This window comes from Scyliorhinus canicula, chromosome 7 (genome assembly GCF_902713615.1).
Source record: "Scyliorhinus canicula chromosome 7, sScyCan1.1, whole genome shotgun sequence".
NCBI lineage: Eukaryota > Metazoa > Chordata > Chondrichthyes > Carcharhiniformes > Scyliorhinidae > Scyliorhinus > Scyliorhinus canicula.
Genome location: NC_052152.1, coordinates 15,175,772 through 15,200,177, shown reverse-complemented (window position 1 = coordinate 15,200,177; position 24,406 = coordinate 15,175,772). Strand labels below are relative to the sequence as shown.

At 50.1% G+C, this 24,406-nt stretch overlaps 1 protein-coding gene across 5 annotated transcripts in view; it reads right to left on the bottom strand.

Moving 5' to 3' along the window:
* Positions 1 to 2,588: 2,588 nt before the first annotated feature.
* The window catches only part of gabpa (GA binding protein transcription factor subunit alpha), a 51,100-nt gene continuing 29,282 nt past the window's right edge, over positions 2,589 to 24,406 (bottom strand). For 2 of the 5 annotated variants that reach the window (XM_038801396.1, XM_038801398.1), the window contains 8 exons: positions 24,024 to 24,108; positions 21,569 to 21,820; positions 18,795 to 18,989; positions 17,324 to 17,380; positions 16,339 to 16,476; positions 15,351 to 15,491; positions 10,831 to 11,023; positions 2,589 to 3,188 (listed from right to left, as the gene is read on the bottom strand). In XM_038801396.1, the coding sequence (XP_038657324.1) occupies positions 2,957 to 3,188; positions 10,831 to 11,023; positions 15,351 to 15,491; positions 16,339 to 16,476; positions 17,324 to 17,380; positions 18,795 to 18,989; positions 21,569 to 21,820; positions 24,024 to 24,108 (1,293 nt within the window). In that variant the 3' untranslated portion in view covers positions 2,589 to 2,956. The remainder of the gene's footprint in view (positions 3,189 to 10,830; positions 11,024 to 15,350; positions 15,492 to 16,338; positions 16,477 to 17,323; positions 17,381 to 18,794; positions 18,990 to 21,568; positions 21,821 to 24,023; positions 24,109 to 24,406) is intronic. The other 3 variants (XM_038801399.1, XM_038801400.1, XM_038801401.1) reach the window with 3 other exon arrangements.

Here is a 24,406-nt window from a genome sequence, read left to right as displayed (position 1 = left end):
TGAGGGAATGAATGGTCTACTCTTATTCCTATATTCTATTTGGGGAAGGTAAAGCTACTAGGTGCCCTCTCCTCCTGGCTAGGTTGCAGTGCAGGCATGATATCTCGTTCAAATACTTATGTAAAGACCCGAATATTGAAGGTTATTTGATCAGAATTGAGGAAATCAGTCAATACAGATCCCACTTCAGTCCTGCCTTTTTACTCAATCGAGCAGCTGGTCATAGTGCAGGAGGCCATTCAGCCCATTGAGTCTGCACTGGCCCTTGGAAAGAGCATCCTACCGAATCCCACACCTCTACCCGATCCCTGTAAGACTTTTTGGACACTAAGGGCAATTTATCATGGCCAATCCACCTAATTTGCACATCTTTGGACTGTGGGAGGAAACCGGAGCACCCGGAGGAAACCCATGCAGTCACGGGGAGAATGTGCAGACTCCCCACAGACAGTGCCGCAAGCCGGGAATCAAACATGGGACCTTGGAGCTGTGAAGCAACCGTGATAACCACTGTGCTACTGTCCTACCCCCATGGTCAACGCCAGTCTCCCAAACGGTCTCGATCCACTGCAGTTTGCCTATCACCGCAACCGGTCCACAGCAGATACTATCTCCCTGGCTCAAAAATCAACACTTGAACACCTTGACAACAAGGGCACCTACGTCAGACTTGTTCATAGATTACAGCTCCGCCTTCAACACTATTATCTCGACAAGACTAATAACCAAACTCTGCAATCTTGCACTTGACCTCTCCCTGTGCAGATGGACCCTTGACGTCCTCACCAACAGACCACAATCTGTCAGGATAGGCAACAGCATCTCCTATAATAATATAAATCTTTATTGTCACAGGTAGGCTTACATTAACACTGCAATCTAGTTACTGTGAAAAGCCCCCAGTCGCCACATTCCGGTATCTGTTCGGGTACACCGAGGGAGAATTTAGAATATCCACTTCACCTAACAGCATGTCTTTCAGGACTTGTGGGAGGAAACCACAACACTGAGGAAATCCACGCAGACACGGGGAGAACGTGCAGACTCCGCACAGTCAGCGACCCAAGCCGGGAATGACGCTGGAGCTGTGAAGCAACAGTGCTAAGCACTGTGCTACTGTGGCGTCCAATAGCCTTCATCTGCAGATAGTGAAATTTGAATTAAATTAATCTGGAATTAAAAGTCTAACAATGACCATGAAACCATTGCCAATTATCGTAAAAACTCATTTGGTTCACTAATGCTCTTCAGGGAAGGGAATCTGCCATCCTTGGTCTGTTCTACATGGGACTCCACACCCATAGCAATTTGGTTGACTCTTATCTTCCCCACAAAGGCAATTAGGGATGTGCAATAAATGCTGGCACAGCCTGCGATATCCACATCCCATGCACAATGCACAATGAGCTCATCAATCATTGTCTTTCTGTACAGAAACTGTGTTAGTAATGGGAAAATGTCAGAAACTTGATTGCTCAGTCAGGTTTTCCAAATCTCAATTTTCTTCCTCAGTGTTTTACTCTTGTCTCTCATTTAAGAGTAGCCCATGACCATTACTATCTAGAGCAGCAGTAACCGGGAAACACCACCAGCTGGAGGTTCCCCTGACCACCCTGACCTGGAAATATATCGGAGTTCTTTCAGTCACTGGGTCAAAATCCTGGAACTCCCTCCCTCACAGCACTGCGGGTATACCGGCACCACATGGACTGCGGTGGTCCAAGAAGGCATCACCACCGCGGGCAATTAGGGATGGACAATAACTGCTAGCCTAGACAGTGTAGTCCACAGCCCTTGAATGAATGTTAAAAAGGTGACTGTTGCATTTTGGTAACATCGCACAGAAAAGTAAAATCTTCTGAAATGGCTCCCCAGCCAAACAGAATTAAATGTTGTGTTGCACGACCAGCATCAGCTGTCTCAGAGCCGAATTGCAAACTGTTGATATTGGCAAAACCTTCTTGGGCAATTGGCATTTAACATCTTTCAAAATATTTTATTCTTCTACTTTTTCACTCGGACGTGGGATGACGTTCAACGTTTGTGCTGGATCCTCACTCACCATCACTTTGCCGATTTAGACAGCAGCTGGAAGAATAATCTCCTCTCCAATCGTAGGAGCGTTGTTGCTTTTGGTCAAGAAAGATGCTCTCAGGGCCATTCCGGGACAGAAGTTACATTTCTGACAATGGCATGGTTAATTCTTTCCATGCTGGGTGCACCACAGCGAAGTGTCCCGATAAGCCAATACTTTAATCAGCTTTCTGGACACACTCCTAATAACTCCATCCTTGATTTGGTCAGATTACACTTCTGTGAAATTGCATGGAATGCTTTTCCTCCACAAAATCAAGGTGCTGTCATTTTTTCTGAAGTTTGAATCTTCCGCACTGCAGTCAGGCCAGCCCAAGTCACGTTCTCCAGTCTTGTCATGGGGTTTGAACCTATAACCTTCTGACCCAACGGGGAGGTGGCACCAGCGCTTTTAGATAACTGGAGAAAACATTTAGCTGGCGAGGATAGGAGTGACCATTAATAACCAACAGTAGCATTTACAACTGCAGCGACATTAATCACACATGTGGGGGTGGAGTATACCTTTTTTATTCAAAATTCACATAAGGGTAAAAATATCTGCAAAAATAACTCAAAAAATTTGATAGAATAAGGTGAAGCAGGTACACTTTTTTTTTTAATATACCATGAAGTCTGCTGCTAATGCTTGCTCCATTCTGACACTGATGACACAGTGTGCATACAGACAGTGAGACAGAGAGTCCCTGCCTCGGCCTCCCTCTGAGGCAGCTCATTACGTTTACACTGTACAGTCCCAGAAGCTGAAGAAGGAAGAAGCCACTCGACCCAACCAGGATACCAGGATACAGGCGCCGTCCAAAAGGTGGGGGAGACGAGCAGCCCGGCAACACGCCAAGCTTCAGGCCTCAGGCGGGGTACTTCAACTATCCTTCTCACTCTGCAGGGAGGCCGTAGCCAGCGTTACCGTGGTGACCGACTGTCCCCCCATACCGTGAATCTGCATCTTGGCCAGTTTCTTCTGCTCGCACTCCGTGACGAGGCGGTTCAGCTCCGCTGCACTGTAGCCAATCAGCGTCTTCAAGTCGCACACAAACTTATAGACGAATCTCTTCCCTTGGACCTTGCATATCATGTCTCCATCATAATAATATCTGGACAAGAAAGAGGACCAGGCATTAAACAGTGCACACACACACACACACAACTATCTGCTCAGCCCTTTCTTCCTACCAACTGCGAGCTTTACAAACCAAAGCCTGAAATCAACAGATGGCTATTTTTCCCTTTATCGCATCATCTTCTACTTGCTTCTGAACCATATCTTTGCATGTAGACTCTATATCCTGGGCAAAACAATCATCAAATCGCCACCACTGCTGCTATAAATTGATTGTCAAGCGGATGAAAAGAAATTGCAAAGGGATACAGATGAGTTTAGTGAAGTGGGCAAAAATCTGGCAGAGAGGATATAACATGGGAACATGTGAACTTGAAGAGAAGATAAGTATATTATTCAAAAGGAGAGATATTGCAGAACTCTACAGTACAGAGAGATCTGGGTGTCCTGGAGTGTGAACAACAAAACATTATTATGCAGCACGGTAGCACAAGTGGATAGCACTGTGCCTTCACAGGCCAGGGTCCCAGGTTCGATTCCCTGCTGAGTCAGTGTGTGTGCGCAGTCTGCACATTCTTCCCGTGTCTGCGTGGGTTTCCTACAGGGGCTCCGGTTTCCTCCCACAATCCAAAGATGTGCAGGCTAGGTGGATTGGCCATGATAAATTGCCCTTAGTGTCCACAAAGGTTAGGAGGGGTTATTGGGTTACGGGGATAGGTTGGAAGTGAGGGCTTTAGTGGGTCGGTGCAGACTCAAAGGGCCGAATGGCATCCTTCTGCATTGTATGTTCTATGTACAGCAAGTCATTGGGAAGGCAAATGAAATGTTCACGTTTAACACAAGGGGAACATAGTATAAAAGGAGGGAAGTATTGCCACTGCTGTGCAGGGCCTTTTAGTCTCATGAAAGGATATAACTGCTTTAGAGAAGGTCATTCAATTGATTCCTGGGCTGAAAGGGGTTCGTTTATGAGGAACACGTAAGCAGGTTGCGCTGATACCTGCTACACTTTAGAAGAATGAGAGGTGATATTATTGAAACATAGAACATCCTCAGAGGCCTGCTTCTAATTTTTGTGTTTTGGGGTTTATGAGTTTTAGAACAGCTGGGAGAGAGAACAGAGTGATAACTGTTTCAAATCAGTCCGTAACACCCCCTCCTTCTCTGGGTATGATGAATCACTTGGTGGATGGTCCAGTGGGATAGTGTTTGTGTTCCAAGCCAAAGTCACAGGCATCGAAAGGAAGATTGTGGTGACCTGGGAATGTATCAATGCGCTGAAAGACACTGTTTCCTGGGAACTGTTGTCACAGTCACACCTCTTCTTCCTGAAAATGCAGGCTCCAGGCATGCTCATTAGATACTTGATGACCCCCACCCCCCCATACTCTGAACCGAAACACTCCTCCAAAAACATCAAATCTTTCTCTACTTCCGTCTCACCACCCACCCTTGGCTCTCTGTGAGGTCCCAGAGCCTCCCTCCTCATTCCCTCCCACTCTTCATATTTAAACCCATCCTTTCCTTGTAGTTCACGTTAAGTGGGGCAAACAGCCTGGATATAACCTCTGTTGAGAAGTCATAAGCGTTTCTACCAACTTAACCACTGCCCCATTCCCTTTAGACCCCGTCTAACTTTGACAAGTTTGGGGGAAAAAAAAGCAGGAAACGGGATACAGAGAGCACAATATTTGACAAACTTTCATATACAAGCTTTGGAGCGGATATAATTCAGCAAATGAAAAGACCAGAAATAGGATAGCAGCTATTCTAAATTCCCGTTCTTTGATCTGATGCCAGAAATTCACACAAACGTCCACTGTGAAAACTAGCTACATCAATAGTGATTGCCATCCAAACTTAGACAATGTTATTTACAGGAATTAAATTTGTGGCGGCGAAGAGAAAGGTCAGCTTAAAACACGGCAACAACAGGCAGCAAGCCGAATGTGCTCTGATCCAATAATGGGAAGTCTCGGCAGATTAAATTCCTTATTTGTCCACGGACTCTGAAATTTGCTTGTTTGACAACTGAAGAGTAACTGCAACCTCTTAAAACCCACTTAATGAATCAAGCTGCATATTTATCAACTGGAGCTCACTGGAGCATTAAAGGTTACAACTGAGTACCAGAGTGAAGAACATAAAACTAGATTCAAGCAAAGGGACAGGCACAGTGGTTAGCTCTACTGCCTCACAGCACCGGGGACCTGGGTTCGATTCCAACCTCGGGTGACTGGCTGTGTGGAGTTTGTACGTTCTCCCACTGGATTTCCTCCGGGTGCTCCGGCTCCCTCCCGCAGTCCAAAGATGTGCAGGTTAGATGGATCGGTCATTCGAAATTGCACTTAGTGTCCGAAGGTTAGGTGGGGATTTGGGGATAGGACGGGGAGGTAGACTCTGGATCAGGTGCTCCTTCAGAGGGCTAATGCAAACTCGATGGGTCGAAAGGCCTCCATCTGCACTGCAGAGATTCTATGATCCAAATATTGAAGCCAATAAATGGGACAGTAAGGGTAATTGTACAAGATACTGGCAAAAACAGATAGTATTGGACAACTGGCCACGTGTAAAACGGCAAATTTCACTAAAGCTCCTTCACATAAAAGATTGTCAAGTGGATCAGACATCTGTGCGGCGTAATGGAGAGCTAGATCTCACAGTAAATTAACACTCAGAAGCCATAACTGTAGGAGGCAGATGAACAGAGTGGTGCTTGTTATTTGTTTTCTATTTGGTGAAGCAGGAGCAAAAGCACGAGTATGGTCAGGATTCAGCGAGCAAAAGAGGGCAATGAGATTCAGAAATAATTCCAGGAGTGTGTGGGGCGGGGAAAAAGATTGAGCGAGCCTGGGGCGGGGGAGAGAGAGGGGGAGCGAGGATCCCGGGGCGAGGGAGAGCGAGGGAGCGAGGATCCCGGGGCGGGGGAGAGCGAGGGAGCGAGGATCCCGGGGCGGGGGAGAGCGAGGGAGCGAGGATCCCGGGGCGGGGGAGAGCGAGGGAGCGAGGATCCCGGGGCGGGGGAGAGAGAGGGAGCGAGGATCCCGGGGCGGGGGAGAGAGAGGGAGCGAGGATCCCGGGGCGGGGGAGAGAGAGGGAGCGAGGATCCCGGGGCGGGGGAGAGCGAGGGAGCGAGGATCCCGGGGCGGGGGAGAGCGAGGGAGCGAGGATCCCGGGGCGGGGGAGATCGAGGGAGCGAGGATCCCGGGGCGGGGGAGAGCGAGGGAGCGAGGATCCCGGGGCGGGGGAGAGCGAGGGAGCGAGGATCCCGGGGCGAGGGAGAGCGAGGATCCCGGGGCGGGGGAGAGAGAGGGAGCGAGCCCGGGGCTGGGGAGAGAGAGGGAGCTAGCCCGGGGCGGGGGAGAGAGAGGGAGCGAGCCCGGGGCTGGGGAGAGAGAGGGAGCGAGCCCGGGGCTGGGGAGAGAGAGGGAGCGAGCCCGGGGCTGGGGAGAGAGAGGGAGCGAGCCCGGGGCTGGGGAGAGAGAGGGAGCGAGCCCGGGGCTGGGGAGAGAGAGGGAGCGAGCCCGGGGCTGGGGAGAGAGAGGGAGCGAGCCCGGGGCTGGGGAGAGAGAGGGAGCGAGCCCGGGGCGGAGGAGAGAGAGGGTGCGAGCCCGGGGCTGGGGAGAGAGAGGGAGCGAGCCCGGGGCTGGGGAGAGAGAGGGAGAGAGCCCGGGGCGGGGGAGAGAGCCCGGGGCGTGGGAGAGAGAGGGAGCGAGCCCGGGGGAGAGAGAGGGAGCGAGCCCGGGGCGGGGGAGAGAGAGGGAGCGAGCCCGGGGCGGGGGAGAGAGGGGAGCGAGCCCGGGGCGGGGGAGAGAGAGGGAGCGAGCCCGGGGGGGGGGAGAGAGAGGGAGCGAGCCCGGGGCGGGGGAGAGAGAGGGAGCGAGCCCGGTGGCTGGGGAGAGAGAGGGAGCGAGCCCGGGGCTGGGGAGAGAGGAGGGAGCGAGCCCGGGGCTGGGGAGAGAGGAGGGAGCGAGCCGGGCCTGGGAGAGAGAGGGGACGAGCCCGGGGCTGGGGAGAGAGAGGGAGCGAGCCCGGTGCTGGGGAGAGAGAGGGGAGCGAGCCCGGGGCTGGGGAGAGAGAGGGAGCGAGCCCGGGGGCTGGGGAGAGAGAGGGAGCGAGCCCCGGGGGCTGGGGGAGAGAGGGAGCGAGCCCGGGGCTGGGGAGAGAGAGGGAGCGAGCCCCGGGGCTGGGGAGAGAGAGGGAGCGAGCCCGGGGCTGGGGAGAGAGAGGGAGCGAGCCCGGGGCTGGGGGAGAGAGAGGGAGCGAGCCCGGGGCTGGGGAGAGAGAGGGAGCGAGCCCGGGGCTGGGGAGAGAGAGGGAGCGAGCCCGGGGCTGGGGAGAGAGAGGGAGCGAGCCCGGGGCTGGGGGAGAGAGAGGGAGCGAGCCCGGGGCTGGGGAGAGAGAGGGAGCGAGCCCGGGGCTGGGGAGAGAGAGGGAGCGAGCCCGGGGCTGGGGAGAGAGAGGGAGCGAGCCCGGGGCTGGGGAGAGAGAGGGAGCGAGCCCGGGGCTGGGGAGAGAGAGGGAGCGAGCCCGGGGCTGGGGAGAGAGAGGGAGCGAGCCCGGGGCTGGGGAGAGAGAGGGAGCGAGCCCGGGGCTGGGGAGAGAGAGGGAGCGAGCCCGGGGCTGGGGAGAGAGAGGGAGCGAGCCCGGGGCTGGGGAGAGAGAGGGAGCGAGCCCGGGGCTGGGGAGAGAGAGGGAGCGAGCCCGGGGCTGGGGAGAGAGAGGGAGCGAGCCCGGGGCTGGGGAGAGAGAGGGAGCGAGCCCGGGGCTGGGGAGAGAGAGGGAGCGAGCCCGGGGCTGGGGAGAGAGAGGGAGCGAGCCCGGGGCTGGGAGAGAGAGGGAGCGAGCCCGGGGCTGGGGAGAGAGAGGGAGCGAGCCCGGGGCTGGGGAGAGAGAGGGAGCGAGCCCGGGGCTGGGGAGAGAGAGGGAGCGAGCCCGGGGCTGGGGAGAGAGAGGGAGCGAGCCCGGGGCTGGGGAGAGAGAGGGAGCGAGCCCGGGGCTGGGGAGAGAGAGGGAGCGAGCCCGGGGCTGGGGAGAGAGAGGGAGCGAGCCCGGGGCTGGGGAGAGAGAGGGAGCGAGCCCGGGGCTGGGGAGAGAGAGGGAGCGAGCCCGGGGCTGGGGAGAGAGAGGGAGCGAGCCCGGGGCTGGGGAGAGAGAGGGAGCGAGCCCGGGGCTGGGGAGAGAGAGGGAGCGAGCCCGGGGCTGGGGAGAGAGAGGGAGCGAGCCCGGGGCTGGGGAGAGAGAGGGAGCGAGCCCGGGGCTGGGGAGAGAGAGGGAGCGAGCCCGGGGCTGGGGAGAGAGAGGGAGCGAGCCCGGGGCTGGGGAGAGAGAGGGAGCGAGCCCGGGGCTGGGGAGAGAGAGGGAGCGAGCCCGGGGCTGGGGAGAGAGAGGGAGCGAGCCCGGGGCTGGGGAGAGAGAGGGAGCGAGCCCGGGGCTGGGGAGAGAGAGGGAGCGAGCCCGGGGCTGGGGAGAGAGAGGGAGCGAGCCCGGGCTGGGGAGAGAGAGGGAGCGAGCCCGGGGCTGGGGAGAGAGAGGGAGCGAGCCCGGGGCTGGGGAGAGAGAGGGAGCGAGCCCGGGGCTGGGGAGAGAGAGGGAGCGAGCCCGGGGCTGGGGAGAGAGAGGGAGCGAGCCCGGGGCTGGGGAGAGAGAGGGAGCGAGCCCGGGGCTGGGGAGAGAGAGGGAGCGAGCCCGGGGCTGGGGAGAGAGAGGGAGCGAGCCCGGGGCTGGGGAGAGAGAGCGGGAGCGAGCCCGGGGCTGGGGAGAGAGAGGAGCGAGCCCGGGGGGGGGAGAGAGGGGAGCGAGCCCGGGGCTGGGAGAGAGAGGGAGCGAGCCCGGGGCTGGGGAGAGAGAGGGAGCGAGCCCGGGGCTGGGGGGAGAGAGAGGGAGCGAGCCCGGGGCTGGGGAGAGAGAGGGACGAGCCCGGGGCTGGGGAGAGAGAGGGAGAGAGCCCGGGGCTGGGGAGAGAGGAGGGAGCGAGCCGGGGCTGGGGAGAGAGAGGGAGCGAGCCCGGGGCTGGGGAGAGAGAGGGAGCGAGCCGGGGCTGGGGAGGAGAGGGAGCGAGCCCGGGGCTGGGGAGAGAGGAGGGAGCGAGCCCGGGGCTGGGGGTGGGGAGAGAGAGGGAGCGAGCCCGGGGGGGTGGGGGGGGAGAGAGGGAGCGAGCCCGGGGCGGGGAGAGAGAGGGAGCGAGCCCGGGGCTGGGGAGAGAGAGGGAGCGAGCCCGGGGCTGGGGAGAGAGAGGGTGCGAGCCCGGGGAGAGAGAGGGAGCGAGGCTGGGGAGAGAGGGAGCGAGGCGGGGGGGGGGAAGAGAGCCCGGGGCGGGGGAGGAGAGAGGGGCGAAGCCCGGGGCGGGGAGAGAGAGGGAGCGTGCCCGGGGCGGGGGAGAGGGAGCGAGGATCCCGGGGCGGGGGGAGAGGGAGCGAGGATCGGGGCGGGGGAGGAGAGAGAGGGAGGAGGAGGGGCGGGGAGAGAGAGGGAGGAGGATCCCAGGGGGGGGAGAGAGAGGGAGCGAGGACCGGGGCTGGAGAGAGAGGGAGCGAGGACCCGGGGCGGGGGAGAGAGATGGGCAAAAAAAGAAAAAAAGGAATCCCGGGGCGGGAGAGAGAGGGAGCGAGGATCCCGGCGGGAGAGAGAGGGAGCGAGGATCCCGGGGCGGGGGAGAGAGAGGGAGCGAGGATCCCGGGGCGGGGGAGAGAGAGGGAGTGAGGATCCCGGGGCGGGGGAGATAGAGGGAGCGAGCCCGGGGCGGGGGAGAGCGAGCCCGGGGCTGGGGAGAGAGAGTGAGCAAGCCCAGGGCGGGGGAGAGAGAGGGAGCGAGCCAGGGGCTGGGGAGAGAGAGGGAGCGAGCCCGGGGCGGGGGAGAGAGAGGGAGCGAGCCCGGGGCTGGGGAGACAGAGTGAGCGAGCCCGGGGCTGGGGAGACAGAGTGAGCGAGCCCGGGGTGGGGGAGCGATCCCGGGGCGGGGGAAAAGAGAGGGAGCGAGCCCGGGCGGGAGCCCGTGGTGGTGGGCGAGAGGGAGGGAGCCAGAGTGGGTATGGAGTGAGGGAGCCAGTGGGGCGTTAACCTTGTTTTCGTTTTGCATGCAACATGACCTCCTCTTCTGAAGAAGTCATACTGGACTCGAAACGTTAAGTATGTTCCTCTTTCCACAGTTGTTGAGTTTTTGCAGCATTTTCTGGGATTTTATTTCAGATTTCAAGCATCTGCAGAATTTTGCTTTCAATCCTTGGTGTAAAGTACATGTGTGTGTGAGCGTGTGTGTGTGTGAGTGTGAGTGTGTGAGTGTGAGTGCGCGCGCACAAATGTGCCTGGATCGAAGGACAGGATTATGCTACATTAAACCTCCCATGACCTGCTTGCTATTATTCGGGTCAAATGCAAAGAATTAACATTTGAGCAAGGTACTGGACGTTGATGGTAAACCTACAAGCAGAGAGAAGAAATGCATGTTTGATAGATGACCATATTTAGGATTGCACTGGTGTTGGCCTAAATACACTAGTCGCAGAACAGGTAACAGTGGCATCTCAGTGAAGTGTAGTCTGCACAATACAGCTGCCTACTCGTGACAATAAGCGATTTTCATTTCATTTAAGCCATCTGAAAGCACACAATCCCATCGGTCGGAATAATCTGTACAACTAGGTTAGGGTCGACGAACCTCTGCTCAGTTCACTTACCTAAGTGCTCGGCTCAGTTTCTCATAGTTCATGGTGGGCTTGTTTTTTCGTTGACCCCATTTCTGGGCCACCAACTCTGGCTGGTTCAGCTTGAACTCCCCTTCGTCCCCAACCCATGAAATGCAGTCTCGCGCATCTTTGTCTGTCAGAAGCTCCAGAAGGAACTGCCAGAGTTGGATCTGCCCATTGTTGCCTGAAAGCAAAAGCAGCAAATAACTGAATTATCACACACATTTCTACATTAGTTTGTATACACAGAGAATCAATCATCTTAGTGTTTTTAGATGAATATCTATTGGTTCTTCAATCATGGACAACTAACATCCCGACGGCGCTCAGAGCTAACTGTGTAATATGGATTCAAGCTACATACACCCCAAACTATCTTCCCCGAGGGATTTTAATCAAGTTGCTTTGTGTGGACATTTTTTTTGATGTTTGCCTGTCAATTGCCAAGTTTATAGTCATGGAGGTCGACAGCACAGAAAAGGCTCTTTGGCCCATCCCGTTTGCACCGGTCAAAAACAACCACCTAATTATTCTAATCCCATTTTCCAGCACTTGGTCCATAGCCGTGTATGCCTTGGGATTACAAGTGCACATCTCAATACTTCTTAAATGTTATGAGGGTCTCTGCCTCCACCACCCTTTCAGGCAGCTACGTTTCAGACTCCCACCTCCTAACACCCTCTGGGTAAAAACATTTTTCCTCACAGGCACTCTAAACCTCCTGCCCCTTACCATTAATCTATGCCCCCTGGTCATTGATCTCTCCACCTAGTGAAAAAGATTCTTCCCGTCCACTCCATTTATGTTCCTAAATTTTATGCATCTCAATCATTTTTTAAAAATGTTTTCCAATTCAGGCGCAATTTAGCCTGACCTGTCCACCTACCCTGCACACCTTTGGGTTGTGGGGATGAGACCTACGCAGACACGGGGAGAATGTGTAAACTCCACAGGGATAGTGACCCAGGGCCGGAATCGAACGTGGGGTCCAGGGTGCCGTGAGGCAGGAGTGTTAACCACTGCGTCACCGTGCCGCCCCTACATCTCAATTACGTCCCCTATCAGTCTCCTCTGCTCTAAGGAAAACAACCCCAATCTATCCAATCTCTCTGAAACTCTCCAGCCCCAGGCAGCACCCTGGTAAATCTCCTCTGCACCCTTTCCAGTTCTATCACATCTCTTCTATAATGTGGATTCCAGAACTGCACACTCGCTGTGGCCTAGCCAATGTTTTATACAGTTCCAAGCATTATCGCCCTGCTCTAAAACTCCATGCCTCGGCAAATAAAGGCACACCATACATTTTCTTAACCATTTTATCCACCTGCCCTGGGCAGCATGGTGGCATAGTGGATAGCACAGTTGCTTCACAGCTCCAGGGTCCCAGGTTCGATTCCCAGTTTGGGTTACTGTCTGTGTGGAGTCTGCACGTTCTCCCAGTGTGCGTGGGTTTCCTCCCACAGTCCAAAGATGTGCACGTTAGGTGGATTGGCCATTCTAAATTGCCCTTAGTGTCCAAAAAGGTTAGGTGGGGTTACTGGGTTACAGGGATAAAGGGGATGGGGTGGAGGCGTGGGGCTTAAGCGGGGTGCTCTTTCCAAAGGCCGGTGCAGACTCGATGGGCTGAATGGCCTCCTTCTGCACTGTAAATTCTATGATGCCCTGCTACCTTAAGGGAATGGTGCACGTGCAGACCAAGGTCACTATGATCCTTGGTGCTTCCCTGCCAGTCATCATGATTTTAATTTCAGAAATTGCCATCAGAGTTGAACATGTTGTCGCTGGGCTCTTTGCCAAATATTGTGTTTTTTTCATTCATTAATTTACAGGATGTTGACCAGCATTTATTGCCCATCTTAATGGTCTTTGAGAAGTGATGGTGAGCTGCAGCCTTGGACTGCTGCAGTCTGCGTGGACTAGGTAGAGTGCACTCCATGCTGTTGAGGAGGGAGTGCCAGAATTATGACTCAGGAATGCTGATATAGTTCCACGTCAGGATGACGGAGAGAACTTGCAGGTGGGGTGTTGCTTTGTATCTGCCGTCTCTATTCTTCAAGACAGTAGAGGTTGCAAATCTGGAAGATGCTGTCGAAGAGCCTCGATGAGTTGCTGCAGTGCATCTTGTAGGTGGTAGACACTGTTGCGACTGTGCATCGAAGGTGGAGAGAGTGAACGTTTGAATGTCAATCAAGCAGGCTGCTACGTCTTAGATTGTGTCAAACTTCCTGAATATTGCACTCATCCAGGCAGGTGGAAAGTATTCCCCCACACTCCTGAATTAACACTTAGTGGATGGTGGAATCTTAATAGCATCTATGGATTGTTCGAAACCAGGTCCTACCATAAATCAAAGGAGAGTCTTTCCGAAATACCATGGATTGCATCTGTCATTGGGGCAAGTAATCTTGCAAATTCCTTGCCACTTATTATTGAGATGAATCATTTGTTCATAACACCCATGGATTATGACTGAAATAGGGACTTTCACCTGAGTTTTTGTTTTAAATGGGTGGTAGAGAGAAACTGATGCAGAAGTGGAGATCTTCCCCAACGCCACCAAGGGATTCTGAGGCAAGAACTGTCTGGCCTTGAACACAATACACTGGAATGTCAACAGGCTAATCTACCATCACACAAGACCGAAGAGGATTATCAGGGGCAGCTGGAATTCAGAAAGCTGAGCCTTGGAAAGGGTACAGCATAGACTCTCCAGAATGGCCGTATAGCTTACAGGGTTACATTATGACAGATTGCATAAAGTTAGCATGAATTTCCTTCAGCTTAGAATGTTGAGAGGTGATCTACCCAAAGTAGTTATAAAGACAAAAATGATTTGAAGAAATAGAAAGTTTACATTTTCTGGTTGGGGAAATCATGAATTACAATCTTAGAGCTAGGTCAGTCAGGAATGAAGTTAGGGCCTGTGAAAGTCTTTGGAGACTGGGTTCATTGAACGTTTCAAGACTGAGATTCTTTTCAGGGCAAGAGTATCACGAGTTCTGAAGAAAAAGGATAAAAAGATACAGTACAGAACTCTTCTATTGCAATGACGTTCAATGATGGAGCATCCACAACCCTTTAGTTAGACATTTCCAAACATTCACAACTTTCTTCCTGAAGAAATTTTCATCTCGGTCCTAAACGGCTGACCTCTCATCCTGAACCTGTGTCCCCTGTGTTCTTGATTCCCCAGCCAGGGGAGAACAACATCTTAATGTCTTTATTGAGCCCCTTCAGAATCTTGTATGTTTCAATGAGATCACCCCTCACTCTCCCAAACGCCCGAGAGCATAGGCCCAAATAAAACAATTCTCTCACCTCAGCTACCATCTAGTGAGCCTTTGCCACCTCCAAGATAAGTTTTCCTTCCCTTCGATATAGAGATCAAAGCTGTGCAGATACTCCAGGTGTGGTCTCACCAAAGCTCTGTACAAATGTAGCAAGACTTCCTTGTTCCTGCACTCTACTCCCCTGCAATAATGGTCGACATGCCATGTGCCTTCCCAATTGCTTGCTGTACCTGCATGCTAACTTTGTGCCCCTTGTTTGAGTACACACAAGTTTCTCTGAACATCAACATTTAGAAGTTTCAGATTTAAAAAAAAAATCAGCTTTTTAAATTTGCTACCAAAGTGAATAGCTTCACACTTCTCTGCGTTATGATCCATCTGTCACCTTTTTGTTCACTCTTTTAACCTGTTTATATTTCTTTGCAGCATGTGTTCTCCTCACAGCTTACATTCTGAGCATATTAAGTTAATGTCGACTAAGTAGCAGAGACCCAGCACCAATCCATTGCTTGCCACCTTGAAAATGCCCCATTTATCCCAACTCTTATTTCCTGTCTGTTAACCAATTTTCCATCATGCTGATAGATTACCTCAACATGAGCCCTTGCCTCGTGCATCAACCTTTGTCGGACTAAATATTTTTTAGGATGCAGAAATGCACACCTTCCATTAATACAGAATTTTCAACATTGAGAAGGGAGAGGGGAAATAATTGAATGTCATAAATGCAGACACAAAGCCAGATTAGAAGTGACAGGAAAAGTTGTCAAGTGCCTATCCAAAAAAATATGAGCCTCAAGAATATTTTTAAAGACGATGAAGGGAGAAATGAAGAGGATATGGAGTTGAGACACCTAACGTTCTGCCATCAATTGTGAGAAGGTGAATGGAGGAATTGGACGAACAAAAGAGCAGAGTTTCAGGATCACTGGCTACAGCAGGAAATGGGAAAGTGCTACCTAAAGGCTCTGCCATTAAAAATGTACAATGAAATGGTGTCAGGGGAAATGCACAAAGCCAGGAGTTGGAGTACTGGTAGATTCAGGCAGGAAAGAAAAGGGAAACTTGCGTAAATTGAACCATGAGCCAACCCAATGGCAGAACATGCACAAAGTACTGAAAAGACACCTATCGCCAACATGAACACTGCAGTATCCTGATATTGCTCGAGGATCAACACACTATCACTCAAACCCATTTGTTGCATCAATCTCTCCTTACCCGTCCTATTCCCAGGTGAGCTTCGGTCTTCACCAGAGATTCTCGGAGCACGCGGGACTTTGGCAGACTTGGGTGTTCCAGTGAAGACTTTGATGGTGGTGGGAGCTGACGACTGCACAGTTGCAGGAATTATTTGGACAGCTGAAAAGAAAGCGTAAAATTTAAATGAGCTGCATCAGGCAGATGGTGCAGAGAACCTCACTCCTACTATTCCTGGCAACGCTCAGCTCACAAAATTAAATCCATAAATTTACAGGACTGTGTTCATCCATTACATGGACTCTAGACAAGGTGCTTAAATTCCAATAGCTCTTTGCCTTTCAGCAGCATAATGCAGAAACTCTCTTATAAAAATCAACAGTGTCTGCCACACTTCCAAAGAATGAAAAAAATGTTGCTGTGACCTGGAGCTGAAAATTTACAAGCACCTTCCAATTTTTCTTCACTAAAGAGCAATCAAAGTCTGACTGACCTCAGGCTACACCGACTTAAAGAAAGTAGACTGTGGCCTTAAAGGCACAGGACACATTGAACACAGGTTCATCGTAGCAGAATAACATATTGTTTGTTACACAGTAAAACAACATTATTATAAACAGTACATCACACTCCGGGCATTGCTGCATGGTATTTCTGCCATTCAGTCCAATTGCTCTGTGCTCGTATTTATTCCCAAGTTACCTCTCCTTCAATTCATCCCAGCAACATACCTTTCTATTCCTTTCTCACACACACACTAATCCACCTTCCACTCAATGGGCACACTTTGCTACCACACCTAGAATATATAGCACAGAAAAAGGCCATTTAGTCCACTGGTCCATGCTGGTGTTGACACCACTTGAGCTTTTTAACATCTTTCTTCATTCCACTATTAACATAATGTTCCATTCCCTTCTATCTCGTGCGCTTACCTTGCTTCCCCTTAAATACATCCATACTATTCACCTCAACTACTCCCGTGTGGTATCAAGTTACGCATTCTCACCACACTCTGGGTAAAGAAGTGTCTTCTGAATTCCCCAAGTGATCGTTTGGTGGTTATCTAATTCTGATGGGCTCCAGTTTTGCTCTTCGTCACAAGTGTAAATACCCTCTGTAGCGATTGGATTTATTCGTCCTAATACTAGAACATTTGTTTAATTTTTTAAGAAAAGCAAAACAAGGTTAAGCTGCAATTTATCAAAAGAAAAACAACACTACTCCTCAAGTGTCCATTACTCATTCTAAAAGGTTGACTTGCAAGCATCCTGCAAGGGGAGGCTCCTGGTGTTTTGAAATAAACTTGCTGACTGCAACAATACCCAAAAGACTGAACCAGCGATGACAGCTCCAATTTAGGCCAGACTGACGGAATGGAAGTCTCCTCTCAGTTTTGGCTCCAAGGGATGTGCGTGAAACTAGTCTCAATTCACTTCAAGTGGATATAAATAACCATCTCCAGGGAGCCCTGTGGCACAACAACCGAACCATTTCCACACATACCACAGTTGCAGTTGTGTGCAAACACGTTGTTTGAGCAATACCCCAAGCCTAAATTTATCATTTTCATGGTAAACTGGAAGGACTAAATTAACGTGATCCTCAAACATCAGAAATACCATAATCGTGTGCAACACAAATTGGCCTCAGCCACCATGTCCGCACAGGGACAAATATAAAAATGGTGGAAATGCAAAATGTGGTCCCCAAAATACCTTGCAATTTGACTACAATAAAAACACATTACAGACTTAATAACAAATCACCTGACTCATCAATAACTCAGCAAATTTAAAAGCTTTATTCAGAGAGCCATTAGTGTGGTTGATAGTAGCTGAAAGGCTGTGAAAATCAATACAAAGCCATTGTAAAACATGGCTGTGCATTGACCAAATGAGCAGGGGAAAGGGTAAACCGGAGTTAAAACAACAGATGCACAACATATATTCTCTTCCTAATGCGGATGGCTGTACTTCGAGTTGAGAACTCACGTTGGTCAATGGTAACCGTTGCTATTTCCCCTGTGTGCTCTTGGCTTGCTAACACGTCTGTAAGGGAGAAAAAAAGAGACTTCATTCATTCATTGACCAAAGCATTTTAATCCCATTCGATAGAAATATCTGCCAAAGTACTTCACCATAGCCCAAAACAGAACAAAATTGTGATAAGAGTACAACATTTTATTCAATCAATGAAAGTGTTAGACTCAGTCACAGCTCTGTGCTGAGCCAGATGCTCAACAGGGCCGACTGATGCTAGAATTAGCCTCAACAACCCCAACGTGGATATTTATGAGTGGAGTTGGTGTTAGGGGCCAGCAGGGATGTTGGAGGTGAAGAACCATCAGTCAAGGCCAAGGCAGAGGCAGATGCACATTTTTTTTGGACACTCGCATCTCTTGGTAGGTCCCAAATCCGTGACCTCCACTACGTAGGTGGACAAGGGGAGATGGCATATAGGAACATCATTGCTTCAAAGATCCCTTGAAGTCACAGTACCCGACTTGGACAAACACTCGTCTTTCATTGTCATTGGATCAAAATCCTGGAGCTATCTATCTAGTTAATGAGTGTGGGAGGATCTTCCTCACACTGACTGCAGAGGCTCACCACAACCTTCTCAAGGGGAATGAGGGATGGATATAAATGTTGTCCCTGCCAGCAATGCCCAGTATGTAAGGGTGAATTCAAAACTTGGTTATATTGCATGCACGTCTGGCAAGACTAGGATTAGCTGTGGTTCTATCCACACACAATGGTTAATCTACAAAATGATGTTTGGGGCTTCTGTGTGAAAAACATCCAACATGGTAGGTGGATTGGCTAAATTGCCACTTAACTGGAACAAATGAATTGGGTACTCTAAATTTAAAAAAATAAAAATAAAGGATCGTTCATTTAAGACAGAGATGAGGAGAATTTTTTTCTGAGGGTCATGAGTCTATGGAACTCTCTGCCTCAAGAGGCGGTGGAAACAGTCTTTGAATATTTTCAAGGCAGAGCTGGATAGATTCTTGAGTAACAAGGGAGCAAAAGGTCATTGGGGCTAGACGGAAATGTGGGGTTGAAGTTACATTCTGATCAGCCGTGATCTTGTTGAATGGTGGAGCAGGCTCGAGGGGCTGAGTGCCCTACTCTTGATTCGTATGTACTTATGTAAGAAAGAGGAAACAAAATTATGATTGGAAACTAATTTTTGGAAAGTGGGTGACATGAGCGAGGAAAAAATAAACGGGACAAAACAGATATCCAACAAAATTCTGAACTTAATGGAAAGAAACTGGAGACAAGAGTGGAGGTCAACCATTTCTGTAGTTAAGAGGGCAGATTCAGCTAATTTGGGGCCTGCGTCAGTTTGAATACTAGTGACATAATGTGACTCTCTTTGAAAGCATGTTCAATTATCAAAATTCTAATCTTCAGTTATCTGGCAAACGCACTTGTTAAATTGAGGTTTACTCACACTTCCTCAGCAATTCCAAATGGCTCCACAGAATTTCTCCTTTTGGTACTCTCTGCAGAAATTCATCCTGGCTGAGGGTACACAGGTCTTTTCCCAGAATGTTCAGGTCCTTCACATCCACGTCAATCATGGCAAACTCCTTCATCACCCACACAGCCCAATGCAACACCTGGTCCACTGACCACTGAATTGGATCTAAAGCAAAAAAAAATAATTCAGACTCGCAACCAGATGAAACACATGTAAACAATGTCAGTTCTCTGAACGTTCTATTTAAACACATGGCTTTTGAGGAGTTATTTTGTACATAATCTCTGCAATTGTCACACACTCCGGGACCAGCCAATACTGGCGTGAACTATGGAGATATTACAAGTGTAATTGTTGAAAGCTTTGCTAGGAAGAGAGGGAGGGGAGAGGCAAGGCAGAGAGAAAAGCTTAGATTAAAAAAAAAAAAAATTTAGAGTACCCAATTATTTTTTCCAATTAAGGGGCAATTTAGCGTGGCCAATTCACCTAACCTGCACATCTAGGGGCTGGTTTAGCTCACTCAGCTAAATCGCTGGCTTTTAAAGCAGACCAAGCAGGCCAGCAGCACTGTTCGATTCCCGTACCAGCCTCCCCGGACAGGCGCCGGAATGTGGCGACTAGGGGCTTTTCACAGTAACTTCATTGAAGCCTACTCGTGACAATAAGTGATTTTCATTTCATTTTTTCTTTTTGGGTTGTGGGGGTGAAACCCACGCAGACATGGGGAGAATGTGCAAACTCCACATGGACAGTGACCCAGGGCCGGGATTCGAACCCGGGTCCTCAGCGCCGTAGGCAGCAATGCTGACCACTGTGCCACCGTGCTGGCCTTAGAGAGAAAAGCTTAGATGAAGCTCTACATAAACCAGGGAGAAAAAACCTCATCAGCTAGATAAAATATCGACTTCAGCGGGCAAAGGCTCTCCCACAAGTCGTGGAAAGGTTTTTGATGAAAACAAAATGAAGTCTACAACAATAATACCAGATATATTCCGCATTATAGTCAGAAATAGAAGTGGTCTTTTCCTAATACTGTAGGTAGATTTGTGAAGGATTTCCTCCCGATAAAAGTGACCTCCTGTCCCCAGCTTCAGAATAAGTCCACCACTACTCATGATCAGTAATCCTTCCCCAGTAACATGGAGTGGAATTTAATCCAGGTGACAGGGATCTTGCCCATTGGCTTGAGAGCAGGAGAGAGCCCTGCATTACCTTCTGTGGGGATGGCGGCACAATGGTTAGCACAGATGCCTTACAGCTCCAGAGACCCGGGTTCAATTCCGGCCTCGGGTGACTGTGTGCAGTTTGCACTTTCTCCCAGTGTCTGCGTGGGGTTCTTCCGGGTGCTCCAGTTTCCACCCACAGTCCAAAGATATGCAGGTTAGGTGGATTGGCCCTGCTAAATTACCCCTTAGTGTCCAAAAGGTCAGGTGCGGTTACTGGGACAGGGTGGAGGTGTGCTTAAGTAGGATGCTGGTTTAGCTCACCAGGCTAAATCGCTGGCTTTTAAAGCAGACCAAGCAGGCCAGCAGCACGGTTCGATTCCCGGACAGGCGCCGGAATATGGCGACTAGGGGCTTTTCACAGTAACTTCATTGAAGCCTACTCGTGACAATAAGTGATTTTCATTTTTCATTTTCAGGATGCTCTTTCCAAGGGCCAGTTCAGACTCGATGGGCTGTATGGCCTCCTTCTGCACTGTAAATTCTGTGATTAAGTAACAGTCAGGATCAAAGACCTTATGGGGGTGGGTATCTAGAGGAGTAGTGGAAACCGCCAGTTATGCACCCCATAGGCCTTGGATCGATGAGGGATGCCTGACCAAAGATGAGCGAGGACAGGATGGGAGTTATGTAGGGAGAGCGCTCACTATTACCTTCTCAGGGACAGACACTAAATGCTGATCTTGCCAGTGATGTTCACAGCCCAAGAAGGAATTAAAATAACGGTAGTAAATCCAACAAAGGACTTTGTGACTTTTTAGCCAACTGATGGAGCACCTACTAAGACACCGATTAGAAAGCAGGACAGGAAGTCATTTAGCAAGTTAGTGAAAACTTGTGTTCTGGTCTAGACTGTTCACATCTTGTGACTTTATCTCCCTAGTCTCAACAACATTGGGTTAAAAAAACATATGCATGGTCAGAGACTGGAGACAAAACTGGCTCAAAGTCCAAAATTACAGACCAGGCGTAGGTACTGCTATAGAAGAGTAGGTCACGTTATAGAGGTGTAGGACATGCAGCCGATGGTGATGAGTCACTGTGGGAATTAAATTGTTGAAACTCCTACAGGGCTTTTAGAAAGAGGAGTGGACCAAAACAAGCATTTTCTAAATTGATGGTTTGGCTTTAATCCCCCTCATTTTTCCCCTGCCAAGTGGTTGACTCACTGACATCCAGCGGGCCATACGCCAGCAGTCGTCTTTTCATACCGCACTCATTTAGCCATTATTTGGGCACCTCGGCTCTGGCAACAGGGCATTTGACTAGGAGAGGCTGTACAGCAAAGCCTGATCCTATCCTCAAATGCATTTTCAGTGGTATTTGTTTGTTGCGAGTGAAACCGAGAACCTGTGGACATTTTCTGGCCTTTTCTGGGGCAATGAGAGCAAGTGAAGAATCTCAACTCCGGTTAATGTTTAGCCAGCTCAGTAAGCACCGTAATCACTGGATAAAGCAGTCAATTGCATGTTCTATGCTGTATATTATGTTATATGGAACTAGGTAAAGTCAGTTCCGTACCATATGGAATTCCAAGATGCTCCTGCTCTTTCCGATAACCCTCGAGGGCTGCAGCCCATCGCGTAACTTGCTCAGATGTCTCGTCTGGTATTGCTGTCAGTTGCTTTGAGCCGTCCAACGTTATCACTTGCGCTTCCTCCACAAGCTGAGCCTCGGCACCCACATGATGTGCTGCATCAGGGTCGATTACAACTTCAACCGTTTCAACCGGCTTAACGATCTCTAGGATGTTCAACTTTGGTTCCACTCCTGCTAAAAGTAATAATGCTTAAACAAAAGTAACCGTAGAAGATATATGCCCCTCCCCAGCAACAAGGTAGGCAGACGAACAAGAGCCAAACAACAAGACAGTATTTAAAAGTACCCAATTCATTTTTTTCCAATTAAGGGGCAATTTATCGAGCCAATCCACCTACCCTGCACATCTTTGGGTTGTGGGGGCAAAACCCACGCAGACATGTGGAGAATGTGCAAACTCCACGCAGACAGTGACCCAGAGCCGGGATTGAACCTGGGACCGTGGCGCCGTGAGGCAGCAATGCTAACCACTGCCCGACAACAAGACAATATTAATGAACTTGCAGAATGGGCGTGTAACTGGAGACGAATTTCAATGTAGAACATTGGGGTGTTGCATTTTAACTGGAAGCACGATGGTTAGCATAAATGCTTCACAGCTCCAGGGTCCCAGGTTCGATTCCCGGCTGGGTCACTGTCTGTGCGGAGTCTGCACGTCCTCCCCGTGTGTGCGTGGGTTTCCTCCGGGTGCTCCGGTTTCCTCCCACAGTCCAAAGATGTGCGGGTTAGGTGGATTGGCCAGGCTAAATTGCCCTTAGTGTCCTAACAAATAAGGTTAATGGGGGTTGTTGGGTTACTGGTATAGGGTGGATATGTGGGCTTGAGTAGGGTGATCATTGCTCGGCACAACATCAAGGGCCGAAGGGCCTGTTCTTTGCTGTACTGTTCTATGTTTAATAAAGAAGTTCTTTATTAAGAATCTAAATGAGATAGGGGAGTAAAGGAATCTAGGAGCATAAATGGACAAATCATTAATAAGGCCATAAAAATAACAAGGAACTGGGAATCATTCCTGGAGAGATGGATTAAACTTGTGAAGAACCTTAGTTAGAACTCACTTTGAATCGTCCCAGCAGTTCTAGTCTCCATATTACACAAATGATGGAGCGGCACTGCAAAAATCTCTAGAAAGATTGACAAGGCTGATACCAGTCCCAGTGGTTTCACACATATCGGCAAAGACTGAATAACTGGGGATCTTTTCCCCTCAAGTAGGCAGAGGCGTGACCCAATAGAGGTGTTTAAAATTATGAAAGGGGGTGGCACGGTGGTACATAAGGGGCTGGTTTAGCACACTGGGCTAAATCGCTGGCTTTTAAAAGCAGACCAAGGCAGGCCAGCAGCACGGTTCAATTCCCGTATCAGCCTCCCCGAACAGGCGCCGGAATATGGCGACTAAGGGCTTTTCACAGTAACTTCATTGAAGCCTACTTGTGACAATAAGCGATTTTCATTTCATTTTTCACATGTTTAGCCCTGCTGCCTCACGCCGCCGAGGACCCGGGTTTGATCCCGGCCCCGGGGTCACTGTCTGTGTGGACTTTGTATTCTCCCAGTGTCTGCGTGGGTTTCACCCCCACTACCCAAAAAGATGTGCAGGGTAGGTGGAGTGGCCACACTTCAAGGAACAGTTGAAGTGAATAGCATAGATTAATTTAAGGAGAGGTTACACAAGGGTATAAAGGAATGTGATATATTGATAGACTTATATGAAGAAGAAGAGTGGGAGGAGGCGCACGTCAACTAGTGGAGCTGAGTGACCTGTTTCCATACTGTATATTCTGTATAAGAGAACGGTGGTTTTATGTCAGCAAAGCACCGATCTCAGTTTCCGCTTTAAGCCAACTGACCTCATCCACGGTTTCTGTAGGAGAATTGCTATTGTCTCAGTGTTTCTGGGCTAGGCAGTGGGAGATTAAATAAATTGTGATTGTAAAACAAATTCATAGCCTACAGGGAAAAGTCTGGAAAGCTGCTTTTACATCTGTTGTTCGTGCCGTCTGTTTTTTTTGGGGGGTTTTACTGGCAACCAGCCTTGGCAAACCCAGTAAGTTTAATTTGGGGGCTGTCACCAGCAGTGGCACCAGTGTCCTATTTATACAGGATTATCGGCAGGTTAAGATGAAATTCTGATCACGCTCCTCATACAGTCCGGCAATGCTCCTGACAGCTGGAGGGAGGTGGGCGAGGAGGAGGCGGAGAGCAAATAAGTAAAAACAATCTGGGAACGTGCCAATACATTTCTGATTAGGCTCCCTTCAATCGGCCCGATTAGCTCATGCTTCCTGAATAGGAAAAATATGTTTGTTCTTAGGCCTTGAACACAGCATGCATGCAATGCAAGGTCAGGTTGTTTTAAGATTTAGACCCAGCTTACCTTGTCTGGAAATGACTTCCACGCTGAGTTGAACAGTGCCATCAGTTTTCACTCCTTGGTCAAATAAGCTGCGGTTAGGATCCAGCTATAACAGAAGATGGACAAAGCAAGAAAAGTTATTAGATTCAAAGGTCATTCCAAGTGTAATTCATTAGATGGGATTGTGCAGCAGAAGGAAAAGTTGATAGTTATACAAGTTGAAGTTGGCAATAAACTAGAGGCAGAGAACTACTGTACACACCGCAAAATCAGTTCGCCGTTGCGCAGTCTGCTGGAAAGGGCACATTAAACGTCCTAAAACAGGTATTCAGATATAAAACAAGCAGTTACCTTTCCTCCTATCTCCACCCAGCAACAGACAAGTTTAATGAAAAATTCTCACT